This window comes from Procambarus clarkii, chromosome 81, assembly GCF_040958095.1.
Source record: "Procambarus clarkii isolate CNS0578487 chromosome 81, FALCON_Pclarkii_2.0, whole genome shotgun sequence".
NCBI classification, from domain to species: Eukaryota; Metazoa; Arthropoda; class Malacostraca; order Decapoda; family Cambaridae; genus Procambarus; species Procambarus clarkii.
Genome location: NC_091230.1, coordinates 17,394,528 through 17,417,209, shown reverse-complemented (window position 1 = coordinate 17,417,209; position 22,682 = coordinate 17,394,528). Strand labels below are relative to the sequence as shown.

General features: G+C 39.4%; 1 protein-coding gene across 1 annotated transcript; it reads left to right on the top strand.

Moving 5' to 3' along the window:
* Window positions 1-22: 22 nt before the first annotated feature.
* Window positions 23-19,835, top strand: Npl4 (nuclear protein localization 4). Its single transcript, XM_045766652.2, has 10 exons — window positions 23-196; window positions 2,474-2,708; window positions 3,074-3,290; window positions 5,935-6,073; window positions 8,033-8,395; window positions 8,617-8,859; window positions 9,790-9,933; window positions 14,211-14,356; window positions 16,785-16,923; window positions 17,139-19,835. Exons 1-10 carry the CDS (start codon window positions 194-196, stop codon window positions 17,406-17,408), a joined length of 1,899 nt encoding a protein of 632 aa, XP_045622608.2. The 5' UTR covers window positions 23-193; the 3' UTR covers window positions 17,409-19,835.
* Window positions 19,836-22,682: the final 2,847 nt, after the last annotated feature.

Sequence of the window (22,682 nt, the reverse complement as noted above, 5' to 3'; positions counted from 1 at the left end):
ATAAATATTTGTATTTGTTTGTTTTGTACGTGAGGTGGGCTGCGAGGGCAGTGATCGCGGCGGGTGTTCGCTGGTGTGCTCCCTCCCTGGCCGCGGGACTGGTCGCTGGGAGGCGGTCGCTCCCTTGAGGCTAGGCAGAGAGCAAAACACAAGCAGCAGCAGCAGCTCGAATGCTACCCCTAGAATCTCCACCATGGTTGGTATCCCGGGTCGGGTGTGGGCGGTGGGCGGCCTGGTGGGGGCTCTGTGGGCGGCCTAAGCCAACATAAGCTCTGTCACCTTCATTGTAGGGGTTAAAATAGGAAGGTTTTCCAGTGGCTGTGAACTGAATCAAGTGGTTTCGTTAAGCTGTCGTTGGTATTTTTCTCGTCTTATCTTTACAAAACTTTTTAATTTCAATATTTCACACATACTGTATCATAGAATGTTGATTAAGACATGGGAGTGTGTTGAGGGCTTGGCGTATATTGGAAAGTTAGTCACACTTGACTTGGGGTTGGGGTCATGCACTGCATGATCAAGCACATAATTTGATTGCTTTATATTATTCAAATTCATAAACTTATGCTTCTTAATATGTTTAGTTTAGTTATTATGCAACCTAGACCCATCTTGTGGGCGGTAGTGGGAAGCATTAGAGGTACACAATGGGCTCAGGACCTGAACCACAAGCTTCATTTGGCTAAGCAAGTTTCAGTTTTGATGAGCTAGTTACATAGTTTAATATATCAGTGATCGTTTTCTCATTCAATTACAGGGTTTGTGAATAGTTCTGGTGACATTTGATCAGATCTACTTCAGTAGGTGGTATATACATACTTCCAGAGATACTTGAAGCCAAGCCTAAGCCTAACAATAATAAAGTCTAGAAGTCTGCTGACCTTATTAGGTGACCATTAGGCATGTGGTTCTTTCTACATAATAGTATGATGATAGATCAACTAGTATGTGTTTTACTGCCCTCAGACTTCTCAAAGGCAGTCCAAGGTGGTAATCAACTTCTTTTGGATGAAATGTCTTGGCTAACTCATTAGTTCTGTCATGCATTCGGAGGCCAATATGGGACGGGTTCCATAGGAGGCACTGATTCCCTAATTTATTATTTTGTTATATCTGTGTCTTGCTTCAGACACAAGCATGGCACATTTATGTCTTGAGAAGTTGAGTGCAATCATGGATGACGGAAAGTAAGTTACAATTGATGCATCAACTTTAGATACATACAGTATACTTTTCTGAGTACAAGGAGTGCAGGAAACAATTGTGTCTGAAGTGCAGAGGCCCAGTTATTTATATAAGCTCCCCACCCAGAACAAATGCTTCCCACTCTTGTTATCACAAGTGTACTTCTAGCAGAACCAATGGAGCTATGGGAACCATGAGTGCAAATAGTTGAGAAGGTGCACTTTGTGACCAGAGCATCATTCTGGCTTAATTTCCTTAATTTCCTTAATGCAGTATCTGTAGTTAGTAGTACTCTTACGACATATGATGGGTTGAAAATTTAGGCAACTAGATGAATACAGTATTATAATATGGTGCTTTCCACTTGTATATTGCATCATGTGGAGGAAAGTGACATACATTTTTGCGTAATCTATTTTGGATTAATATCATTATTTAGTAGAGTTTTATGCTCTAAGGGAAACATCTTGAGTGTTTATTCCTGATTTACACCCGTCAGGGAAAATCTATTTAGTTGGGAGCCTTCCCGATTTGTCAATATTGTAGTCTGTAATTGATCAAGTCATTGTGTGCATAAGTGTAACCAATTGATGTATAACTATTTCTTCCATTATCTAACTTTGCTGCATGAGACTTAAGTGCATCGTGTGCTTCATTTTGGCTAGTATTATTGATAACTTGGCTAGTAAACCTTACTCTTGATCATGATGCCTTGAACTCATAAAATAAGGATAGTTGAGAAGCCATTTGAAGAAATGTCTAGGATAACCTAACAATAAACATGATTTAATCCACAATTATTCTTATATAGTAAACACAAATCTTACTTCAAGCATTTCACTATATTTAATGAAATTTAGTTTTCTCTCTTCCGTATGAGTTGTATCTTAGCAAAACCCAGTGATCTAGCTACTGCTGAGACTGATTTGGAACAGTGGAGATAATTTTACTTCTCTATTTTTCTATGTAATAGCTTTTATTGTTTTACCTGCCCACTTTTCTATGCAGAAAGATATGAGTGTTTTTACCTATGCATTTGTGTGGGAAGCTATCATGAATAGTTCCCATAATATAATATTATTCTGCGAACTTTCCCCATGTCCCATCCCGAATCCTTATCCTGATCCCTTCCTAATGCTATATAATAGTAATGGGTTGGTGCTGTCTCCTAATAGTTCCCTCCTATACTTGTTTTCTTTTTTTGCTTGTGTTTATTTATTTGCTTGTGTTTCATATGCTTTATGATTTTGGCTTACACTATAAAGGGTTACTTGCTTCTGCTTTTCAGATTATACGCATACAGTCACCTGAAGGCACCAGACGAGTGGAAGCAAAACCAACAGATTCTACAAAGACTTTGTATGAAAAAGTGCGTGATGCATTTAATTTATCACATACCAACTTTAGTCTGTATCTTAGCCGTGAAAGAAAAACAGAAATTGTTTCATCAGCTCGGAAAACCCTCAAGGGATTCAAATTGAATCATGGAGATATGCTGTATCTTCACTTGGTGAATGATGGTGGTGAGTATTTAAAATACACAATAATAACCAATGTTTCAAAAGTGGAGGTTATAAATGTGAGCTTTGGAAGGGTATCCCACTTATTAAGGTGACCAGATAGGACATTTTTCATAGTGGCTTCCTCAGAGATTTCTCAGGAAGGAACAAAATATTGGATATAGAGATATCGAGATATGGCTTGTATTTGCTACACTAATTTGTAAATGAGACATTTATGCTTATATAACAGTTTTGTAAGATTTAATATATTATAATCCAGTCAAGCTAGTATAGACCTCAGAACTTGTGATACAAGTACAGCAAATTTACAGATGACATGATAGTTACTTCATATCATTAATATATTAATGATGATTTCCTAACAGGTGCCTGTAGTAGTTCATCAGTAGCAGAAAAAAAGAATATCACAACAACAGCAGTAGAGAGAAAGATTAGCAGCAGCCAGAATGGTGGGAAGGCAGCGGTGCCGGCTCCAACACAGCAAGTGGCATCCAGCATCAAGAGCATGGTGGCCGAGGATGATGTAGATCAGTATCTAGCCAAAGAGGAAGGCAAAATTGCCAGGAAATTAAACCCACAGCTGTGAGTTGTATCAAGAATATGTATCAGTGTAATAACAAGAAAGGCTAATACAGTATACAGTTTGTTGCCTTCCAGGAAGGGGCAAAAACGGCAGAAAAGGAATGGTGCACAACCACTTGGGCTGGACGGTTGAGCGACGGTTTCGCTTCATGCAGGTCAGCGTTCAATCCCCGACTGTCCAAGTGGTTGGGCACCATTCCTTTCTCCCATCCCATTCCAAATCCTTATCCTGATTCCTTATAAGTGCTATAATGGCTCAGCACTTTCTCTTGATAGTTCCCCCCCCCCCCCCCCCTTTCCAGGCCACAATGAAGTTAAGGCAGGTGTCCCACCATAACTTCAGTGAACTTCAGTCACCAGAATGCCGGTTCGAGTCACTCCAGTGCCTCAAAAGAATTTTCTTATTAATACATTACATTAGTGTGATTTCTTTGTGAGATGTGTGTGTGTGTGTGTGTGTGTGTGTGTGTGTGTGTGTGTGTGTGTGTGTGTATATATATATATACAGTATATATATATATATATATATATATATATATATATATATATATATATATATATATATATATATATATATATATATATATATATATATATATATAGTATATATAGTATATATAATTTATTTATTTATTTATTTTGATTATAGTAAGATTAATATATATAAAAAGTAAGATTAAAATTTCTACCACGAATTTCCTCAATGTTTCTTATGTTTCTTTTTACTGTCGATGGTAATTGAAAAATCAATTCTTCAAAATTCATTTTTATTTCTAGTCTGACGTAACGCTTGAACGCATTTTGTAATACTGTAACTTATTACATTTTCAAAGACTTTAGTTTACACACACACAACTGTAACCTGAAAACACTAAACAGAGTTTTACTAATGCAAACACTGAACATCTTGTCTTAAGTACTCGCATTTGGGTGAGGTGATATGTTGCAACAATTTTGGATGAGGTGAACAAACTTTTGACCAACACAAGACAGAACACGGTATAATGGGTATAAATTGGATAAATGAGAGGAAAGAATGGAAGTAACTGCAAAGGGCCTATTGGCCCATACTTCCTCTTGATGCTTTTATATTGGTACGGAGTCTTGAAGTGGGTAGAATATAGTTGTGCATTAATTGGCTGTTGATTGCTGGTGTTGACTTCTTGATGTGTAGTGCTTCGCAGATGTCAAGCTGCCTGCTATCGCTGTATCTATCGATGATTTCTGTGTTGTTTGTTAAGACTTCTCTGGTGATGGTCTGGTTGTGGGAAGAGATTATATGTTCCTTAATGGAGCCCTGTTGCTTATGCATTGTTAATCGCCTAGAAAGAGATGTTGTTGTCTTGCCTATATACTGAGTTCTTTGGGGCTTACAGTCCCCAAGTGGGCATTTGAAGGCATAGACAACGTTGGTCTCCTTTAAGGCGTTCTGCTTTGTGTCTGGAGAAAATATCCAGACACAAAGCAGATCAACACAGAAATCATCGATACACATATATATTTATTTTATTTAACCTATATTTATAAATAACAGTTTATTTATGACCCTTAGAAGCGTTTCACAAGACAACACTTCATATATTTTCAAAGACAATGTTACATACTCTGTTTCATGCTTATATTCACTTTTTGGGTGAGGTAATAGGACAAATGTTTTTGGGTGAGGTGACAGGACACAAATCAGTGGGTAAAGACAATTTTACATGCTCTTAATTTTTTGGGGTGAGGTGACAAAACACGAATCAATGGGTACATTGCATGTTTTCTCTTCTTGCTTCTGTGTTGGTTCAGGGTCTTGAAGTGGGTAGAATGTAATTATGTGTTAATTGGCTGTTGATTGTTGGTGTTGACTTTTTGATGTGTAGGGCCTCGCTGATGTCGAGTCTCCTGTTGTCGTTGTATCTGTCGATAAGTTCTGTGTTGCTTGTTAAGATTTCTCTGGTAAAGGTTTGGTTGTGTGAGGAGATTATATGCTCCTTGATGGAGCCTTGTTGTTTGTGCATTGTTAATTGCCTAGAGAGAAACGTTGTCTTGTCTATACATAGGGAAGACAACAATGTTTTTCTCTAGGCGATTAACAATGCACAAACAACAGGGCTTTACAATTTACCTTCATTTTCAATTCGGCTGAAGTGTCCCTCATGACCCTTTGGAATTTACTTTGGTCGGAGAGAATGAGGTTCATTTTTGCCAGATATCAGATATCATCAGCCATGTATGTATGTATATATATGTATACATATATATACATACATACATACTGTATATATATAAATAAATAAAGGCCTAAAAGGCTTGGAAACACATAGAACTGCCATGTAATTGTTGACAGGCAGGAAATGGTACAATCATGTCTGTGCACTACCTCCAACTTTTGTTGCTGATTTAGGGACCACAACGACACAGTAGGGTAAAAACACAAAGCTTTGTTACTACAAGTATACTGCCTGAGGGAAGAATGGTAGAAGATATACTGCTGTGCCTTGTGGCAGCTAAACACACTACAGTATTAGGCACGTGCTCGACAACCCAACTGTAGATCATGGGAAGTGTCTCGGAGTTCGGTAATCTCCAAATTTTCTGTGTGTGTGTGTCTGTATGCAAAAACGTGGCCTAAGGTAATAAATCTTGTCCGTTCTTACAGATGTCGTCACAGTACGAGTAATAAATGTGTTCACTGTATTCCCTTGGATCCCTGGGATGAAAATTACTTAAAAGAACAAAACATTAAGCATATGTCTTTCAACTCGTACCTAAGGAAGCTTACTTCTGGTGTTGACAAGGTAAGAATGACAAAGCTTGACCAATTCTTGTTTCTAAATTATATATTTAATGCAAGAGAAAGTATAGTGCACATTTTGTTACATGTATATATTGCTGTTAATCTCTGTAGATAATATTAATATTTGAGTATTGGAGTAACTCTTTTCATTTCTATACATTTTATTTGAAAAGGAATTGTACATTTACTGTATTATTATATTTGAGCTACTGTGAATATCTAAAAAATTGGAATGTTCTGTTTAAAACAAAGGACAGTGTCATAATTTTCACAAATCATGTTGTCTCACATCCTTTCTGGCCTTCCTTTCCTACCCTCAAATTCACAAATATACTCTCCATCATCCTTTCGTTTCAATATACTCACACCATCTTTGTATGCTCTTCTCAATGTTGTGGTTTGTTGACTTTTTCCACTCCACTTCTTTCCATAACACTTAACACTTTGTTGTTCTGGGCGAGCGAACTCCGTGCTACCCTAAGTGGGTCCGGGCATTCCACGGGAGAGTGCGGTAATACTGAAAAATGTATACTGTACTCTTTTTCAACTTTGTTACCTCAATTCTCGCCCTAGGTTTTTCAATTTGGTATCAATGTGTTCGCAATAGAATTCACTACAGGACTAAATGCATATAAACCCCAAAAGCCTGGCTTAACACCTGCACCAAACAGAGAAAGTGAGAGCGAGTTACCCGGGAGCATGCAAGAGCAATAAAATGTGTACACTCTTTTCACTTTGGTCACCTCAATTCTCGTCCTAGGTTTTTCATTTTAGTATCAACGTGTTCGCAATAGAATTCCCTACAGGAGTGTAATGTCAAAAACCATGGCACGCTCCGCCCGCTGACAAGATGAAAGTGAGCCAAGGTTACCCTCAAGAGAGTGCCTGGCATTCCATTAGAGCGCACGGTAATACTGGAAAGTGTTCACTCTTTTCAACTTTGTCATCTCAATTCTCGTCCTAGGTTTTTCAATTTGGTATTGATGTGTTCGCAATAGAATTCACTACAGGACTAATTGCATATAAAGCCCAAAAGACCGGCGTACTATTTGCAACAAACAGAGAAAGTGAGAGCGTATTATCCGAAAGTGCGCAAGAGCAATAAAATGTGTACACTCTCTTCACTTTGGTCACCTCAATTCTCGTCCTAGGTCTTTCATTTTGGTATCATTGTGTTCGCAATAGAATTCCCTACAGGAATATATACAAATATAAATTCCTAAAGCCCAGCGTAACACCCACAGCAAACAGAAAAAGTGACGGAGCGTTACCACCGTGAGCGCTAATAAAGAGTAGTAAAATGGGTGTACTCTTTTCAATTTTGTTACCTCAATTCTGGTCCTAGGTCTTTCATTTTGGTATCAATGTATTCGCAATGAAATTTCCTACAAGGGTATATGCATATAATGTCCAAAACCGCGGCGCGCCCCTCCCTCAGCCAAGCCGAAAGCAGGCCAAATTTTTTAATTTTTTATGCCATACTGCGTCGTTAGCGGACATTCATCTACGTGTACTAGAATTTTGACGCCATACTGCATCATTAGCGGGCGAAAGTGTTAATTCTTTTACTATCTATTCTTCTGGTACCACACATGCTTCTCAGATTATTCATTTCAACAGTTCTAATACTTGATTTTTCCTGTTCACACCACACCATTGTCTCACAACTGTACTTAAGGATTGCAATATTCATTCAGTAGTGTGTTGTCTATGAACATTGATAGATCTTTTCTGAATACGGATAAATTTTCTTTCAAGGTTTTCATCTCCCCCTTTACAAAAAGAAGTGTTAGATAGTTTTCCAGGCTTTGTGCCTTCTTTCAATAATTACTTGACAAAAGAGAACTTTATGCCTCCACAAGCAACACACATCTTTCACTAGCAAAATAGGATGATCATGAACAATAATTTTATTGTGCATTTTTTGCTGTATAATCATTTATTTTTTTCATATTTGCAGGGAAAGTTTGTTGCTCTAGAGGATATCAGCTGTAAAATCAAGAGTGGTTGTAAAGAACATCCTCCTTGGCCTAAAGGAATATGTTCCAAGTGTCAACCTTCTGCCATTACGCTAAATCGACAGTCATATCGCCATGTGGATAATGTTATGTTTGAAAACCCGAACTTAGTAGAGCGTTTTCTAAATTACTGGCGTGTAACAGGGCATCAGCGTGTCGGCTTCTTATATGGTCACTACGAGCCTCACTTAGATGTACCCCTGGGCATTAAGGCCACTGTAGCAGCTGTGTATGAACCACCTCAGGAAGGGTCCAGAGACCATGTGAAACTTTTACCAGACCCAAAAAAGGATATTGTTGATGAGGTAAGTACATTGGCACCAAGTACATTATCCCATCCTTAAATTAAATTATTTATTATATTTTAGTATGCATTCTGTTTATTTCAGGATTATAAATTAAGTTACTGACTTCCGTTTTTAATATTAAGGGGTGCAGATGGCCCATGATGCAAATAATTTGATGTATAGCATTATGTTTTGGAAATAAAAATTACAGCTAAAAATATTCTTTTTTACTATTTTAGGTTGCTAAAGGCTTGGGGCTAACGTGTGTTGGTTGGATTTTCACCGATCTGGTTCCTCTCGATTCAAACAATGGTACAGTACGATTCCTTCGGCATGCCGATACTTACTTTCTTTCTGCGCACGAAGTTATCACAGCGGCTCACTTACAAAGTCTTCACCCCAACCCCTGCAGACTGTCACGTGAGGGCAGATATGGTTCCAAATTTGTCACAGTCATAGTAACAGGTGACAAGAACAACCAGGTTAGTATTCAAGCCAAAAAAATTTGTTTTGGGTTTTAATGTCTGCCAACTTACAAGCTTTTATGATGCAGTATATACATAGTGTTGCCAGTAATTAACATTCTGTAACTGTCCAGAAATGATGATTGCAGTTAAACTTTATACAAAATAATATACTGTGAACCATTGCACTTCAGCTAGTGTTATAATTACAAATAATGATGATTGGTTCCACAAATGCCACAGGAAAATTAGTGACTCTTTTAATTTACAACTTAATCAACTTTACAACTTAATTTAATCTCTATTAATTCACATAAGTAAAACAAATTTACTGATGTGGTGCTCAAATTTATGGTCATGTAAAAATTTCATATCCGCTTTTCCTCCATTTTTTAAAATGTATGGTGTCCTTGTATGAGTGCTCTTTCCATGTCATTTATACGTTATGCTCTCATACTTCATAATCATTTTGCTTAAATGCCTATGACAACGTTGTCTCTTGATGCATATTTTGAATGTTCAAATTCAAAGGTTTTATTCATAAATGTTTATACATTTATAGTTGGGTTGTTTTCACAAATTTACAGTAAATTATTTACTTAGGAGAATGTAAAAATAATAACATGTAAAATCTATAGTTATATACAGTTTACAAAAATTTAGATTTAGATTTAGAAGCTACATTTATTAGTGAATTAAAAATCAATATTTTTGTCAAATAAATAAATTATTATTTTTGTCAAACTCAGAATCAGAAACTATGTTCATAAGAGCTCATACAAATCATTACAATAATGACTGAACTGAACAGGCATGTATCAGTCTAAATCAAACTTTTTAGGGAGTACAGCATCAGTGTACAGTGAGCATCTTTATCTTTTAACATTTAAGGCAGAAAGTGTTGATAATGAAATCAGTAAGTCTGTGCTATTAAACATTTTGCTCTAGGTACATATGGAAGGGTATCAAGTAAGCAACCAGTGCCAGTCTGTGGTGAGGGACAAGTGCCTCATACCCACTAAAGATGCTCCAGAGTTGGCCTACATCCGTGAATCATCAGCAGAGCAGTACGTCCCAGATGTTTACTTCAAGGTTTGTGTCCTACTAAATGATTCTAAATTGTAATGAAACTACATTTGGCCAAGATTATTTCATTGTGACATATTAGGCTTCTTGAAAATTATAACAAATGTGAAATAGTTGTGAGTGACTGCAAAATGTACAGTAATTTAATAAATAAATTTGGAGGCATGAAAGTGGATCGAGCTAAAAACCTAAGAGGTATGTTGTTTTTATGAAGTGGATGACGGTAATTATTAATTTAGATAATAAGGATGTGTTTGAAAAGGCAATGAAAAATAAACATTTTAGAGATAAGTAGAAGGGTAACATCAAAATCATAACAACCTGTAATAAGAAAACCCAGCATTGAATGTAATGAAATGCCATTTTCTGGGTGAGACCCGGAGGCTCCCCGGAGCTATACCAGGCTGATATGCTAATGTCAGACTTTGGCATCAGTCATATGTATGGAGTTCTAGGGTCTACTGGGGACCACGGCCAGAATCTGGCCCCCTCAGAGAGGCAAGGGGAGCAATGGCCTATAGAAACCCCCGTGTGGTTGGAAGCATTCTATGTCTGCCATTGACCGGGTCAAGCATCCAGAAAGGGAAGCATTCCAAAACAAACCCCTATTCTGGTTAAAATTGCTACCAAAAGCCGAACTATTGGATAGAACTCCCCAACAGAAAACAAGCAAACTAGTATGACATCACAAGTCACTGCGCCACTGTCTGCGCAGCTCCCCCCTCCCCGGGAGGGGGAAGGGGAGACCCAGACCTCATACGCTGGCTATTCACCCATCAGTTCTGAGGCTGGATGTCAAAACACGTGAAAAACTGCCGACCGGAGGGAGGGAGGGTTGCCGGGGAGCCTCCGGGTCTCACCCAGAAAATGGTGTTTCATTACATTCAATGCTGGTTTTCTGGGGGGAGCCCCGTCAGCTCCCCAGAGCTAACTACCCACAGAGGAAGATCAAAGGGACAGAACCGGGAGGCGGTAACCACGCACCCCTCAACGGAAGCTAGACAACCGGCTGCAAACGCCAACCCAAGGCGACACAGCCCTGAATGGGCCCAGGAACAACACGAGACAACGAGTAGCTAGGCCCCTGTACGAACGGCAAAAGATCTGTGCCCGAATGACAGCAAGGACACGCCACCCAGACGGCAGCAAGAGCAGCGAAGCCACGAATGCCACGGGCATGGGGAAAGAACACAGGCAGGCTAGCCGCAATAACACTGTCAACAACCCGGAACACCTTCACCCGCGAACAGGGAAGAACGGAACTGGATCAACTCAAAAGTGCGCCCCGGACATAGAGGCCGTGGCACGCAGTTGAGAGGCGGGACCAAAGAGCCAGAGCTCAACCCCCGCAAGCACAATTAGGTAAGTACGCAAATAACAGTGGAGGGCCGCCACTGAACACAAAACACGACGCACCCCTGGCCCAACCAACCAAGCACCAGCAAACCAAGGACCCCTCCGGAACGCAGCAGCCCCATCCCGTGCCAGAAAAGATGGAGACGGCTGCCACCGAACAACCAAAACACCAAGACCGAAGGAGCAGAAACCCTTGCAGAGGAGAGCAAGAAGCCCAGCGACCCGACCCTCGGAGGCAAATGCCAACAGGAAAAAGACCCATCGAGAAACAAACCTGAACCGAAGGGGCACCACCAACCGAGGAGAAGACAGAGCACGCTGACCAGAGACCAGGATGGTGCAAGCAGCACACGAACAGGCCGGAGATGAAACAACGCACGAGACAGTTTACTAACGGTGCAGAAGCAACACCAAGACCGAAAGCAAGCCGAAGCGGCTCCTGCAGCGCCGCACAAAACGAGGCGACAGTATGTGGCAAGACGACGGCCCCCAACCCCCACCAGAAAAACCAAGCCGACGCTAACAACCACAGCCACATAAGAAGGGACAGGAGGATAAGGAAGGACCGCCAAAATACCCCATACTGCTGCCAAGAAGAAGCACGCAGGTGGGACACCGACAACGAAGCCACCAGACCACCAACCGGAGGCGAGACACGCGAGGCAGAACGTAATCAGCCCCGACAAGGCTCATCCGAGTCCAGGAAGAGGTGGAGCCGTGGGAAGATCTCGGGTGCAACCACCAAAGAAGCCCAAGCTGGCAAATAAGGAGATGGAACATCTGCCGAACAGAAAGCTTCCCAATCAGAAGCAATGGGTCCGACGCAAGACATTGCAAGACCCTGAAAAGCCAACAGGCAGGGCAAGCCAGGTAAACTGAAGAAGGTGGAAGGGTTGCCACCAGACCAGTACCTGAACCAAGGGGTATGAGCAACGAAAACAGACCAAGACACATAAGCGAACCATATGACACAGGCTGAAGGAAGAAGCCAAGGAACGCATGAAAGAAACCCCTGCGGTAGAGGAGGAAACAAAAGGAACGCACAAGGAAGGGAAGCGGCGGAAACCGACCCCCCCCCCCCATACAGCAGCAAGTGCAGGCAAAACCGAGCAAAGGAGATGCCAGGGAAGCGACAGGGGAGAGGCAGGATGAAAGAGCCAAAAGCACAAACCCCAGGAAACACAACCAGGTGTGGACAGAACCCCACGCACATGGAAGGGCCAAGCCAGGGACCCGAAGACCACGAAAAACAACACAAGAAAACCCCAACATGCAACCCCAAGCACAAAACAAAAGTGTCACACCACAACATCCTGACACAGGAACAGGGACACGCCACCGCGAAATACGTTACCAATGCACACGTGCACCAGCAACATGCACCACACGCAACACACAACATGTATGTAGCAACTTGTCACTGCGAAGGCAGAGAACGGTGCAGGCAGACTCCAGGCCGACCCCAGACAGGGCCAATGGAGACACGACAGAACCCAGCAGGCCCAGGAACCTGCACACCAGGCGACCGACGGCGGAGATACCTGCTCGATACCTGCTTGATGGGGTTCTAGGAGTTCATTTACTTCCCAAGCCAGGCCCGAGGCTATGCTTGCACCCCCGGGACGTGTACACTCACGGGGCCCTAGCAGGGGAAACCACCAGAATAATACTCAGAACACAAGGGACACAGGGGGCAAGAACGAAGGCAGACCCCTCACCAGGCAGATAAACAAAATTAAAAAGAAAACCCCGCAAGAGGACAGCGTACATGTGACTGATGCCAAAGTCTGACATTAGCATATCAGCTTGATATAGCTCCGGAGAGCCGACAGGGCTCCCCCCAGAAAATTCTTTTTGTAAAATTATAAATTTGTACTTGAGAGTATCAGTCACTTCTTTCAAGATTTAGCTGTTTAACAACCAGTATTAATCCTGCAATCGTTGAAGCTATTCCGTCATGGTTGTAGGTGGTTAACACTCCTGTCAAGTTAAAGGTGGAAGCACTCCTGGAATCTCTGAAATTAATGTGATGTGATGCTGCATGCATCCTTTGAAAGTTTCTTCTTACTTTGCCTTGGAAAGTTACTTTTGGAAAGTTACTTTTGGAAAGATACTGCTTGGAAAGTTACTGCTTAAAAAAATACTGCTTAAAAAGATGCTGTTTAAAAAGATACTTCTTGGAAAGATACTGCTTAAAAAGATACTTCTTGGAGATACTTCTCTTTAGAAAGCTAACTTTACTTTGAAAGTTACCCCCCCTCTTTCTGGAAAGTTGCATTTAACCACTGCACTGCGCACCTGTTTTTGGCAAAAATTTCATGGTGCAGTTGTTAAGGACATATTTTTGTTGTTTTTATGAATATTCAGCTAATGTTAATTAATGTCAAAATGTTTCCAAACTCAATAATTTTCATTTCAAATCACAAAGAGCGATGAAAACATTAAAAAACCTTAAAATATGTCGGAGTAAAAAAATGACAACCCACGGAGCGACATTTGTTAGTTGGTGCAGTGCAGGGTTTTAAAGACGGAATGAAGACCTTTAATATTTTGAAGTACCTGTATAAGATAACTTTAAGGACTTGGAGACATTTTAAATTGCACATACAGTACCAATTTGGATTTCCTACATAATTATTTAGTGTGTACAGCAGGGTAAGTTACTGTGAAGGTTGATGGATTACTGATCTGTGAGCTGCATGGAATTAAAGATTATGCAAAATGTGGTTTTTTATTAGAAATCAGAGCCATGCCTAATGCAAAACTTTTCTCTTACCCATTCTTTTGATAACCAAACTTAATCTGCATAACTTTAATGTAGGTGAGGACCAGATACAACTACAAGCTCTCTTATTTCAGTTTATGCAACTGTTAACAGTCAAATGGTGTTATTCTTGTAAAATTGTATTGATATTTTTATATTGCAGGAAAAAGATCAGTACAACAATGAGGTTGTTCGCCTAGGAAGACCTTTACCAGTCGAATATCTGCTCCTGGATTGTCCAGTGTCCACCCCTAATGAACCTATTTATACATTTGCTGTTAATGAAACAAGTTTTCCTGTAGCTAACAGGTATGATACTTAAAGTTTTCCATCATATTTAATTAATATAAAGTTATTTAGTACAAAAAAACATATTGTCCAATCAACAAGTGTTGTGTCGCTGCTTTAATTGAAAAGGTATATTGTACCTTGGTAACAATACTTTCACATGAGCAGCTCATTCTGAAGTTATGTATCCCTGGTGGCTATACATTATAGCTTTCAAAGGATTTTTCTGGTTTTACTCTCGGCTGTGTCTGGTCACCCCAAGATGAATCATTTGAATCGGCTTGGAATGACAGCTTTTGTCCTACGTGGCTCCGTTCCCTGATTGCAAGATTCTAGCAGTGGATGTCTTTTGGCTGGACTGCTTGAGAAAAGAGGCTCCTGTGCCTTTTCCCTCTGGTTTGGCTGTTACTACAAGTTTTGTCTAGGCCGAAGCCTTGCACTGGCAAGATGATCCTCCTGGCTTCTTGGTGGCCAGCTCAGCCTTGGTTTCTGGTCCTTCTGGCTTGGTGTCTGAACCTGGAGCATCTTTCCACGGCTCAGCATCATTCACCAAATCAGTCTGGAGGCATTCCTAACTGGTTCAAGGTTTTCCAATTTTCACATCTAGAATTTGACACTGGTCTATCACCATCTGGTTGAACTCTTGGTCTTCCACCTCCATCTTTCATTGCAATGACTGCGATTTTCTGGTGCTCTTTTCATGTTTTCTCTCTCTCTCTTTGTCATTTGTTTGGTTTTGTCCTTTTTGTCCTGCTTATTTCTTGGTTGTCATTTTGTGTCAAATACTATCGCTTATTATTGTTCTGCTCTGGAACACTTTTGTTGACTTTCGGCATCAATACTTCCTTGGTACCATTTCATAAGTTTTCTTTTGTGTTTTTCACCTCTGGCCTGTGCTTTCTCCTCCTGAGCTGTCTTGGTTTCTGAATAGTGTTGGTTTTCTTTCATCTCCTCAGTTCTCAGTCATCCCTTCGGTTATGCATTTCCCTTTTTAAGGCTTATATTTCTTTGTCCTCACTTGATTGCAGTGTTTGGGAACTTCATGCTTGCCTCTGGAAGCAGGGGTTTTGTTCTATCAATCCTGATGATAGAACATCATCAATATTGATAATCATAATTTTTTCTGGTGAAGAATGAGATTCTGAAAAAGTCTTTAGTCGTTGATTCTTGGTTGATGCACCCCATGTTGAAAGATTTATTAGGTTGAAGCTATTCATTGCTACCTGCTTGGGACTTGGGCTGCTTTGTGGGATGTATTTCTTATTAATCTGGTTGATCTAGTTTGTTGATCTTTGGTTCCCCTGTTCCACAGCTTGTTAATCTCAGGTCATCCGCAGTGTTAAAATCTAGCCAACCTGCAGTCTGCCCTTGAGACCATGATGATCAGTAGTTTGCGGCTTTAACTGCTGTATTTTCTGACGTCTTGAGCTGACATCCAGACTTGGGGGTTTTGGAGGTCTAACAGGGCCTTGACAGCTCATTACCTGATCAGTGTCCCTGGTTCCTGTCAAGCATGTGTTGTCCTGAGTAGGGTCTCTTTCCTTCGGGGGAAAGAGATTCCCTGGATGTTCCTTCTCTACCAAGTGCATTGGTTTGTCTTTTCTTAGGATTCTAATCTGATCATTGTTGACATAGGCAGCTTGCTGCCACCTGGTGGTGACCAGCTGTAACTAGGGGGGATTGTGATCTAACTATTAGGTGGATTGTTTGATAAGTTGTTTACTGATGCACTGATTACTTTCTGTGAACCTTGCAGTTATTTGTTTTGCTTCATTTCATTTCTAATGGTTTGCTTCTTTGGTGAGGGTGATAATGAATCTCCTGTTCTTTGCATCTTTGTGAGGGGGGAAAAGGGGGGTTTCGGCCTGTGGGTTCCGATAGGCTATAAAGGATTCCAAGGACTAATGCGACTTACACGTGTGGACCTATCTCAGTGTGGCTAGCAACAGAGAGTCACAGAGGTTCCCCAGAAAGAAGCATTTCATTTCATTCAACACTAGTTTTTTGCTCTACTATTGGAGTTCTAAGTGATATTTAGGACCTTTTGAATATCCCATGAATATAACATGGATGGTACTAAATGGTCTTCCCAGTTTAGTGCCTTTTTTTGTAATTACTTGCACTAAGACTTCAACTAATAATTTCTTGGAACCAGTGGCATGCCTATTTTTAAATCTGCTAAGTCACTTTTAAGTAAATAATTATCAAAAGAAGGCACCAAGCCGGGGAGACTGTGTAGCACTAAGTCACTTTTAGTTAGCCATTTAACCAATTACTGTATCTCCAAATTACCAGTAAATTTTTCATCAATAAGCAAGAGCTTTTCCAACCATTCACATCTGTAGAGCTTGTAGTATGAATCAACATTAACAAAAATATATTATTATTAAAATGTTCTATGTTCATGCTTCATTGTAAACAGCACTAACAGTCTGCTTTTTCTTCACAGAATGGTGGAAGGACATCTACAAGACTTCAGCGCATTAGCTTCTTATCTCAAAAAGTTTTCAGATGATCAGTTCTTAGAAGCTGTTTCAGATCTTCATGTTCTTGTATACATTGCAACTATGGATATGCTGCCACTTAGGGTATATACTTTTATATGGTTCATTTTTCTAGTTAATCTTTTAAGTGCAATTATGACATTTGTGGAGTTGAGACAAAGTACTTATGTAGGTAAAGAATTATGTTCAGTACTAGATTTGGCTTAGCATAATAAGATGCATCTCTTTAAATGTGTGCAATATTGATTAACATAAAGGTGTAATATTTTACTGAAATATTATGAAATAATTTCTTTCAGGAATATATTGGACCCTTATTAGAAGCAGTGAAAAAACGTGAAAGAGCAGCAGCATTGGAGTGGAAGCAATCTGGCCACTGGGCTACTGTGGAACAGTTGGTAATGGCATCAGGTGGTGAAGGTGCTGTAGCTGTAGGTGAGACAGATGTGGCAGGTAGAGGCGCACATGTCCAACCTTCCACATCGTCCGCCTCATGGACATGTCAGCACTGCACCTTCATTAATCAGACAGCAAGTGAAAACTGTGATATGTGCCACCTGCCACAGTGAATTGGTAACTCTGATTTCATCAGTGCTGATGCTGATATTCAGTGTCTTGTGTGTCCTAGACAAATTCCTTGTAGATTTGTTATTGGTGAAACAAGCTCACATTGTTCACAAAACCAACAGAAATATCTTGTATATTGACAGTATTTGCTTGTATTATGTCAAGCACTAATGCATCCTCAGAAGAGGATATTCAGGTTTTTAATGACTTGGTTGTAAATTGTTTAAATCCTTACTATAGAAACTTGAGCTAAGCTTAATGTTCTCACAATGATTGTCTGATGATGTAAGAATTCCATTGAGAATATTTTAGCCCATTTTCTTGAAGTTAGCTAAATTTTTAAGCTGCAGGAAAACACACTGTGCTCTTATTAAGTCATAGGTTTTTCATGCTAAATTTTCCAGTTACATTTTGAGCTGCTGGGGAAGCCTAGGAAAAAGACGTGAGCTGTGTGCAGCCCGTAAAGGTAACCTTGGAATTGACGTACTTTTTTCACTGTAATATTTCTGTTGATTAAAAGAATGGTAAAATTAGTGTATAATTTTATTCTGGCAGGTTTGTGGAAAATTTCCTTAATTTTATAAAAAAAATCTGTAGTAGTTCATGTAGGGGTGAAAATTTAAAATAGTGTGCCTTGTGTAAATTTTAAAAACTACCCATCTTGATAAGGTTTAGTTTATCAGTTTGTTAATGAATTTCATAGTTTTCTATCAACCCATATTTTTTAATGCAATAGTTCCCTCCTTTTTTTTTCCAATTTAAATCATTGTAAATGTTATTGAGTTTTCAACATGAAGTTATTGAAATCTTCAATGATATTCTTCTGTTTGGATAGCAATCTCTGCATTTGCTATCCTGATTTGAGTGCAGGAGACAAGTTGTATGAAGTGTATGAAAAAACAAAAAAAAATTACCTTGTTAAGTTTATGATCTTTGAATTGTAGCACAAATAATTTTTATTTCTTGGAGAAAATGTTCCAAGTAAAACTTTCATCCAACATCAGGTAGCCATTGTACTAATTAAGGTACAAATGTTATGGATCATTTCCCCATTCTGGTCTTCTCAGTCAGGGATATCTGTTCTCTGAGTTTTGACTTGCGGTGAACTAGGAGCTTGACTCGATAGCCTCTTATCTGACATAGGCAGAATGGTGGGTATAGGGAGTGAGCACGATCTCAAGTGGCCAAGCACTTTGTGTTTCAAGTATAAAATCATACCACATTTCATTGGTGTTTGGTAATTTCATTTCTTTTAACCCTCAAAATGCGGTCACCGGCATGTATTATGCTTAGTGCAATGTGGTTATCATATGACATTATGATTTGTCAGTATTTGAATACCGATGTTGCTCATATGGTTTCAATAGCTCACTGGTGACTCAGGATTTATGGAGGCCACAAAATAACTTGTGAGATGACCTTCAGCTCCTGGTCTATTATCATCATTTGAAGATTGTAGCACTTTGTTGGCTCGGATAACATCTTCACTAAAATAAATATATCAGAGTTCTTTCTATTTTATGCAATAGTCATTACTTTTGAATGTTTTTTTTTTTGGGGGGTGGGGGGGGGGATCCTAGCTCCCATTACTACATGATGCCAAAAGGAATGTTGACCACTGCCTAGATCAAAATAAAGGGAAGATTTGTAAACAAAATATTTTTGTTTACATATATTTTAATCCATATACAGTACTGTATCTGTAGTACAGTACCATCTTATGAGATTTTTTGTTTTTTGCTCTTGTCAGGGTGACAATTTTGATGATAGCCATACTTTGAGGGTTAAACTAGTACAGTAATATAATTTCTCTTGCTGAGAATATGACGTAATCATTGGTGTTATTCTGTGACCCTTTATAACATTACCTTGGGCAATCCTGCAAATTTATTTGAAAATACCAAAAGGATATTTTACTTTTAAAATGTTATCAGGATGATATGATAATCTTCATTGGTTAAGATCAGGTGTAACGGAAGTTATTCCAAAGAAATATGGAATTGGTCCAACTGTATATAAAACTTCATAATAATTTTTAGTACTCTATTGGTAGGTCTTTGTTACAAGTGTGCTTTTAAAATTGTTCTCTATAAAATAGGTTAAAAGGGAAATTTGGAAAAATTTGCATTGAATTTAGTTTATATGGTGTAAAAGTTAGTAAACCCATTATATTTTTGCTCCTCTTATTAGAAGTCAAATTTTATTTGGTTGTAAGTTGAAATATATAGGTAAAAAAAATCATGGTTTATTTACTGTTGCTTTGAAAGCACACACACAATATTAGTGAGAGATGTTGGTGGTGTGATATGAGACAGCCGACACACTCCCAATGTCAGCCTTACTGATGACCACTTTTTTGCACCTGCTGTTGCTAGCTTGTACAGAACCCATTGTGGTCAAGTAGCTTATTAATAAAATTATTTAAATGACATCGCGTTTATCACCCATTCTTACTAGATAAAAAAATTTTTGTTTCCAGGTTTCTTGTAGCACTCGTTTAGCATTTCATCTTAGTTACCACATCGTATAACTTTATATCAGCTTTTCTTCTTAAGACCTAATGCACTTACCAACATATCTTACCGGAATGATTAAGACAGCCGCCATACATTTATGTTAGGGTTTTGTTTAATTTTGTAAACAGTTTTTTAAGGTACAGTATATTGCAACCCATGTGCTCCTGATAACATTTTGAGAACATCAGTAGGAGCCGAGAGGAGGATTCAAACCTACGCTCTGGGCACTCCCAATTTCTTTGTGCATAGTACTTTTTGTAAATGTGTGTGGGCGATTGTACAAACATGGATGTGAGGGACAAAGAGAAAGTAGAATTTTGTATTATTAATTTTATAGTACAAAAAATAAAGCTTAAAACCAAACTTCTAGTCCTAGGCTAAGTATAGCAAATATATGTAATATATTAGGCCTCAGATAGCATGCATTAAGCCTAGGATGGTTGTTAGGTTAGGATTCATTAACAACATAAAGAGAGAACTTTTCCAGTTTGTCCAAATTCAATAGTACAAGCCTAATTTCTATTGGTCCATAACGTCCATATGTATTTACACAATCGACCACATCGTTACTACAAGTACTTTATCGTGGCTTCCTGAATACTGTATGATGCCATATAACCTTAACTGCTATGAACGAAAAAACTATCAAAGCTTTAAAATGTTGACTACCTTAAAAATATATGCAATGAGTTTGCAAATAATAATAATAATTCATTTTGGCAGGGGACAGGAAGCCAGTGTGCATTCACACACATCAGGTTTATATCGAGGTCCCTCCTGCCCAGGCCGAATTACTAACCCTACCCAGGAGGCAACCCCACAACAAGCTGATTAACTCCTGCGTACCTACTTACTGTTAGATGAACAGACGCTTTAGGTGAAAGGAAATGTCCCCAACCATTTCTGTCCCACCCGGGATTCGAACCCAGAATTCTCGACTGTGCGTTAAGAACAAACCCAACTGTACTACTATTACCCAGAAATGTTTATAGATTTCTGTAACACAGCATAAATGTGCTCCTTATGCTTACACCTCATAAACCTGTACTATTAAGAGAACATAAAAATGTCATAGCTGAGTAAATTCACTACGGGCTCACCATAGCCCGTGCTACTTGGAACATTGTTCCCAGTAGCTGAATCTTAAAACAACAACATGTAATAGCTGGAGATGGATTTAAATGATGACAGGACAAGATAATAGGGAAGTGGTAGCGTTATGTTATCAATTACAGTATCTGCCAAACCAAATAAGTGCAGAAATAAAAATAAACACTAGAAAACAAGTGCCAAGCAAAAGATAAATAATGGAAGAAGTGCAGTTACGAGTCAATGGAAGTCAGCTCACCAGTGATATGACTGTGGAGGGATTGTGTTGTAAAAGACAGCTACAGCTATTAGTACTGAGCAATAGAATCACTCCAGTGATTCAATTAATCAATTAATGGAGGAAAAATACAGAGGCAGACTAACCTTATAAAAATGGGACTGCTCTAGAATGAGGACTGCCAGTCTCTGGAACAAGGGTGGGTGCGAAGGAAGGGTTAGAGGCAGAGGCCTCCTCTTCCTTAAACAAGGAAGGAGAGGAGGGTTCTGGGTAAAAGATGGAGACACAGGATGGAGTGTGTTTCTGACCGAAGTGTAATTGCCATTGTAGGCAACAATTTCAGCTGGCATGAATATTTGGGGGTGGACATAAGCTGTGACCCATGAGGAAGGTAGGAGAGTCAATAGACAGAGAGAATGATAAAAAGGCATAATGACGATGGAGCCCAGAGGGACCTGCATCAGCAATGAGTGTGCTGAGAAATTTTAGCAGGGATCCAAGCATGGAGGGCAGGTAGGAAGGTGTGTGGATGTGGGAAGTGGGGTACTCAGCAGCGGACTGTGGAGTGGTTGGAGAATGAGGCACCTCAGTCAAGGTCTTTGATGCTAGTTCATGGAAACAGTTCTAGAGCTGGGGACCAGGAGAGTGGGTCGAGGCCTCTCAATGAACAACTCGAGCAGTTATGAAGTGAAGAGGCCCAAACACTTTTTTTTCATCAGAAAAAAAAAAAAGAGTATTATTCCTTGTGTGTTTGAGATGCAGAATAGACTGTTTCATTATATAATGAGTGCAGGAATGCAAAAATGCTGAGTCTCCATGCATGGAAAACACATGAGTGGCAAAGTCTCAGACAGCTTTGGTCCTGTAAAGAGCTTACCAGTGGCCAAAGGAACCCGCTAGACTCAAAAAAGCCTTCAAGCCCCACCACCAAAACAAGATAGCTGTCATGGTAGGAATGGAAAAGAAGCAAAGTGATAATTTTACTGTTAACAATAATTTCTAAAGGATACTAAAATCATCAGTTTATCTAAAATGTTATAATATTTACACTGATACACATATGGTAACCATATAAAATCCTTATATTAAAAAAATAAAAAGATATATATATATATATATATATATATACATATACATATACATACACACACACACACACACACAATTAGGTGAGTACACACACACCCCACACAGTATCTATCTATAAAATAAAATGTTTTTCTCATTAAACTGTAAGGTGACTGGTAGGTGTTAGTGGGCTGTCATAGACAGGTTGGGGTTCACCCCCATTGCTCCCCAACCCTTAATCATCATAATCATATTCAATCATCATAGAAGCCAAAGGGTTGGCTTCTATGATGACCCCCATGAAGTTGGAGATAAAATGGTCAATTCTGAGTTCATATAATTATCTCCTATGTCCATAATATTAC